At 50.2% G+C, this 6,000-nt stretch overlaps 1 protein-coding gene across 2 annotated transcripts in view; it reads left to right on the top strand.

The window, feature by feature from the left end:
• The first annotated feature begins 4,066 nt into the window (after window positions 1-4,066).
• CMC1 (C-X9-C motif containing 1) overlaps window positions 4,067-6,000 on the top strand; it is an 83,036-nt gene continuing 81,102 nt past the window's right edge. Inside the window, exon 1 of one of the 2 annotated variants that reach the window (XM_052641574.1) lies at window positions 4,067-4,158. Coding sequence is in view for 1 of the 2 variants with exons in the window: in XM_052641573.1 (XP_052497533.1) it covers window positions 4,140-4,158 (19 nt within the window). In the remaining variant the exon portion in view is untranslated. The remainder of the gene's footprint in view (window positions 4,159-6,000) is intronic. The other variant, XM_052641573.1, reaches the window with a different exon arrangement.

The raw sequence follows: 6,000 nt of genomic DNA, 5'->3' as shown, positions 1-6,000 counted from the left end.
AATAAGGGTCAAGGGCAGATCACTTGAAGCATAAATCATCATGACTGTCTCACTGGTCCGTACACACCTAGAAATCCTTCTTGACTCCTTTGTGTTAAATACAATAGGAAGTCTAGATCCTCCCTTTGTAATTACTCTGACTCACCCTTTCTTGGTACATTTCACATATTCCAGTTTCAGTTATCATCTGATTCTGCCTCAACAGTTGCAATAGCCTCCTGACTCTTCTGCTCACCTCTTGGCTCTCTAAATCTGTCCTACAGAAAATCTTTGAAAAACATTACTTTGACCACAATGCCATTTTCTATTGTACTTGTTAGCCTTCAGCTGCTTATAGGAACACATTCAGCACCCCTCAGACTAATGCTTAAGGCTTTGGGAACCTGTTGGTTTTTTTTTTTCCAGTCTTATTTATAACCATCCTTGCTCCCCCACATTCACTGAGGTGGTTTCAGGCATTGCCCACTCCCATGCCCACAGTGTAGTCATGAGCATCCCTGCGCTTCTGCTCCTGTGTGTCTCTCCCTTCCCCCTCTTTCCCACGTCACACTGTCCTTCAAGAACATCTCGAAACCCAGAGGTGTCTACTCCTTCTTCTCTTAGCATGACAAGCCTTCTTCTCTGCTTACCTGTGCTACCCATCTTTCAAAGTCAACCTTAACTTATCCTCATCTTTGACATCTTTCCTAACCACCCCGACACTCAGTCCTTGGTGACAGCAACCGTGGGGGCCGTGAGGGTCTAATGTTTGAACCCCAATGATCACCGGGGATGACAGTTGCGGCTCATTCCCAGGATGATGGGCCCTCCTCCCTCTTTTACTCCTGGGGCAGTGAGCCCCTCAGCCCCAAATTGTGTGTTCATAGTGTGATTGCTTACGAAATTTCTTCTGTTTTGAATTGCCAATTACATTTCTATGATTTAACTTAAAAAAAAATATGACTTCTCTTTCCCAGGCAGATTGTAAAGACTTTGTCCCCAAACGACCTAGTTTCATTTGAGGGAGGAGATGGAATATACTGTCTGGTACCAGGCAGTGAGGTGCTGTTCTTGCCAGTACTTCTCATCGTGTAATGGTCCAGCTGCCTGTCTGTTTGTTTTTTTTAAAGTCACTCACAGTCGTGTCCGACTCTTTGTGACTCCATGGACTGTAGCCCACCAGGCTTCTCCATCCATGGGATTTTCCAGGCAAGAATACTGGAGTGGGTTGCCATTTCCTTCTCCAGGAGATCTTCCCGACCCAGGTATTGAACCTGGGCCTCCCGCATTGTAGGCAGACACTTTACCGTCTGAGCCACGAGGGAAGTCCCACAAGCCTTACATTGTCCAGCTTTAAGACCTAAGAAAGAGCCTGGAGTTGGCAACAGAGACTTCAATGGTTTAATGGACAGGGGGATCTTACACGTCTGAAAAAGGGCCCTGGACCAATGTCCCACTGTCTGGACAGTGGGCAGGATGTGGTGGCAGTCTTCACTCCCCAGAGACAGGGGGATATTGTCAGTTCTAGAAATAATGGATGTCAAGCTGGCTCTTGGTTACCATGGAAACTAGCAGAAGGGCATGCCCCTCACCATTCCCTGGATTAGAACAATTACAAGCTGGGGCAGGAGCGAGTACATAGGAAAGTCAGAGTAGATGCAGGTGAAGCTGGTTCTGGTTGGGCAGGGGATATAGAGAGCAAGAGAACAGTCATTTTTCGTGGCCTGACCATACACTGTTTTATGGGGCACACAAAAACCATGACTTTACAGATATTCTTGCTTCAGTTCAGCTCAGTTCAGTCACTCAGTCGTGTCCTACTCTTTGCGAACCCATGAACTGTAGCACGCCAGACCTCCCTGTCCATCACCAACTCCCGGAGTTCACTCACACTCACGTCCATTGAGTTGGTGATGCCATCCAGCCATCTTATCCTCTGTCGTCCCCTTCTCCTCCTGCCCCCTATCCCTCCCAGCATCAGAGTCTTTTATGAGTCAACTCTTCACATGAGGTGGCCAAAGTACTGGAGTTTCAGCTTCAGCATCAGTCCTGCCAATGAACACCCAGGACTGATCTCCTTTAGAATGGACTGGTTGGATCTCCTTGCAGTCCAAGGGACTCTCAAGAGTCTTCTCCAACACCACAGTTCAAAAGCATCAATTCTTCGGTGCTCAGCCTTCTTCACAGTTCAACTCTCACTTCCACACATGACCACTGGAAAAACCATAGCCTTGACTAGATGGACCTTTGTTGGCAAAGTATAACATCTCTGCCTTTGAATATGCTGTCTAGGTTGGTCATAACTTTCCTTCCAAGGAGTAAGCGTCTTTTAATGTCATGGCTGCAATCACCATCTGTAGTGATTTTGGAGCCCCCCAAAATAAAGTTTGACACTGTTCTTGCTTAGGATAAGGCTAAAGTAGGGAGTGTCCATTTAAGGTATTTTTCAAATTCAGTTTATTTAAATAAAAAATTAATAATGGTTCAAGTGATAGTTATGGCAAAAACTATGGAAGTGGTACACGAATGACTGAAAGAGTGTTAGATGGTATATTTATTTTTCACAACAACTTTGCAAATTAGAAGCAAAAGTCCGGAGAAACGTTGGGACTTAGCCAACCTAGAAAGCGAATGGGTCATGAAACAGGATTCGGGTGACAGTACCTACACGTCTCTAATGCTCTCCAAGGTTCCCCCTTTACCAGAATGCTTTTCTTTTTTTATATATAAGGAATTTTTCGTTCAACTACTGACGTGTGTGACTGACTCATATTTTTTTTACCCCACCTCATCTCCTCAAAAATATTTACTTCCTAAATTAAATCCTTCCCCTCTAGAATGAATTTGGTGTGCTTTAAAACACACTTATAAAACATACAGGGAACAGGGCCCGATTTCCTGCCTGGCTGAGTGAAACAGTAATTCTCCAGCTTGGCACCTCACCCTGCAGCTGTGATAAGGACCGTTATGCCCAAATAGGCCCTTAAACGGAAGACCTGCTGAGCTGAGACCCACTTTCCCAGCCCTGTTCCACCGCGTCAGCTTCTCTGCCAACTGACCAGGCGGAAGCAGCAGCAGGGGAGGAGGGCCTGCAGGTAGGTGGGGAGGGAATCGTTTTTTTTTTTTGAAAGCCTTAAATCCCTCACAGGGAAGCAGCAGCTGCTCCTTGTTTTTCCAACATCTGTCCCATCTGTCCCCCTCCGCACCTTCGGGGGCTGGAGCTAGTTACACGTAAGCATAAGAAGGGGGCCTTTCTGAAGGCTGCTTGGTGAATGGGTATGGGCATCATTGCTACCGCGAGTTTCTACTGGGAAGGGGGCAATTGGGGTTCTTGAGGACGGTGGCTATCACCTTCCTTCATTTTTCTCACACACTTAACAGCTTCAATCGACAGAGTGGGGATCTGTAGCATCATCCAAGGGTATCATTTCACAGGACATAAGTGCCCCTTGGGCCCATTTCCTACTTGTAACCTCCAGAAGCACAGGCTTCCGATGGGGGCGGGACGGGAGAAAGATGCTGCATATAGTACAAAGTTGCTGCACCGCCTCGAAGAACTGCTCGCCGCATTTAGCGGCGCACTGCTCTCACCGGGTTCTTCACCAACACTGTGCTTTTTCAGAATTAGAGATTTCATTTTTATCCAGTTATTTCCCCCTAGTATTCAGAACCAAGGCTAGAACCTGGCAGGCCTGACACAGACACTTCTGAATGAACGAACGTTAACGAAGTGCAAACAAAGGGGCAGGCTGGCTTCTCAGGTTCGAAGGCAGGAGAGAGGAGAGAGGCTTGGGATTGAATGGAGTCGTCAGGGCTGTGGATCCCCGCCCGCAACCTCACGGACGCAGTCGCGCAGCGGGCGCACAAGCTCGCGCCCGGCGCGCCTGCGGGGTCCAGGCGGCCACGCCCTCTCCCGGGGCTTCCCTCGGCCGAGTCCCTCCGCTCGGGTCACGCGGCTAGGGACGGGTCGGGAGTGCGCAGGCGCGGCGGGCGGCGGAAGTCGCGACCGGGAAGTAAGAGGCGTCGGAGCCGCCGCGCTTTGCGCCCGGCGCCGCGCTCCTCCTCTCGCCCCCGTGGTTCGCCCCGCCCCGCCTCCCGTGCGGCCCCGCCCCACCCACTCTCGCGGGCGGCCGCGCGGCTGCCGCCTCCCGCGCGTGGACATGGCGCTCGACCCCGCAGGTAAGGCGCGGGAGGCGGGGGCGCGGAGCCCGGGGGGCGTGCAGGGGGCGGGGCGGGCTGGGAGGCGCGACGCCGAGGCCGCCCCGCCCTCCCGCGTCCCGGCCCGCGGGCGCCCGGCGCGGGGGCGGGGGCGGCGGTCCGACGGGGCTTGCGGGCGCTCGCCTTGCTAGCGCCTGCCGCCTCGCCGCCTTTCTCTGTGGGCCCTTGGGGGTCACAGGCTCCTTTAAGTATCTGCGCTCCGACTTGAACGCACTGACCGGGACGGGGGTCGTTCCGCTGGAAAGTGTCCCCAGAGAGCCGGTCGCTCCCCGTGACTTCCGCGGTACCCGGCGCGAGGATGCTCGCTGCACGGCGGGGAACGCTGAGGGGCTTTGGGACATGCCCTTCGTATCAATATTATACTCAAGGCGTTGGGAGGAGGACTGGCTTCCAGCCTTTGGAGAGCCAGAAGGGAGACAGCCTCTGTAGGCCCGAGGAGAAAGAAGTGGACGAGTCTCGTGGCTGGGGACTCAGAGACCCCTATGCCCAGGCCTCATGGAGTAAACAGATACTTGTTGCGGACTCAGTGTCTCTTCTAGGCCCTGGGAAACTGGTCTATAGGACAGAAAGACCCTTACTCTGTCTAGAGCTTGTATTCTAGGGGTGCAAGGAAAGACATCACCGCCCCCCCTCACCCCCCCCCCCCCCCCACACGGACTTTTACAGATAGTGGTAAACGTTATAAGGAAGATAAGCGGTGTCAGAGGTAGATGGTAAAGAGAGGACCACTTTAGGTGGCAGGTTGGTGTGAGTTGGCATCTTCAGAGCGGAAGCTGTCCTGGAAAGAGGGAAGGAACCGGTGTGCTAGGCGCTCCGAGGTGCAAGTACTTCAACTGTTGGGTTCGATTGCGGTCCGGAGCATGGAGGAGGTGCTGGGAAAGTAGATAGAACCTGCATGTTGCAGTGCCGAAAGGCCCTGATAAGTGCGCGTTTGGACTTTTCTTGATGTTAACAAAAACCTGTGGAGGCTTTTAAAGATGGCATACTTTTACCGCTCTGGTAGCCTTGTAGAGGGGCCAGGAGTGGAAGGTTAACACACACTGGCAGCGGTTCAGGCCAAATGTGTTCGTATATGTTGGCCTGGGATAGTATTAGGGAAAAAATGGGGAGAAATACAAAGCTTCAGATGTTTTGGAGGAGAAATTGACAGGACTCGCTGTTTCATTGAGCGAAAGGGAGACAGGGAATTCCTAGGCTCTGCAACTGGATAACTGGTGATGGTCAGATCTAACAGCACGCTAACCATTGGAAACTCAGACAAGAGCAGGCTCGGAAGCAAGATTGGAATGGAAAGTTAGAGAGCGGACTCAGCTAGTAGGACTATTTTTGAAAATTTTCTTTGTTTAGACTCCAGAATACAAATATACTGAGGTCCGCTCTTTTAAAGTTAATTTGTGTTTGGTTCATAGATTGAAACATAGAGTCATGTTTTGATATTTGTTTTGCTTCTTACGGTACACAGTGGTATGTTTCTTGCTAAATGAGTAGTATGCCAAATGATGTAGGAACATCTATTTTCCCATTGGTTTATGTTAGATTTTTAAAAATCTTTATACACGTTTGATCTGCATTTGGCAGCAGCCTTTAAACTAACTTTGTAGGGTCCATTTTTCTCAAAAAACTCTGAACCCAACAATGCATACTTACTCTTAAATGTAGTTTTATTTAAGCAATTTCCCTTTTTGTTAACGTTGAGGTAATAACACTCTCTGAAGCTTATCAGCCATAATTCTGGCCACTATTTTCTCTTACTATTTGAATGCAGAGAGAAAAAGCTAGATAGTGCAAAACACTCAGAGAAAG

This window comes from Budorcas taxicolor, chromosome 1, assembly GCF_023091745.1.
Source record: "Budorcas taxicolor isolate Tak-1 chromosome 1, Takin1.1, whole genome shotgun sequence".
NCBI classification, from domain to species: Eukaryota; Metazoa; Chordata; class Mammalia; order Artiodactyla; family Bovidae; genus Budorcas; species Budorcas taxicolor.
The sequence above is the reverse complement of the archived record's forward strand: the minus strand, read 5'-3'. Positions and strand labels throughout refer to the sequence as shown.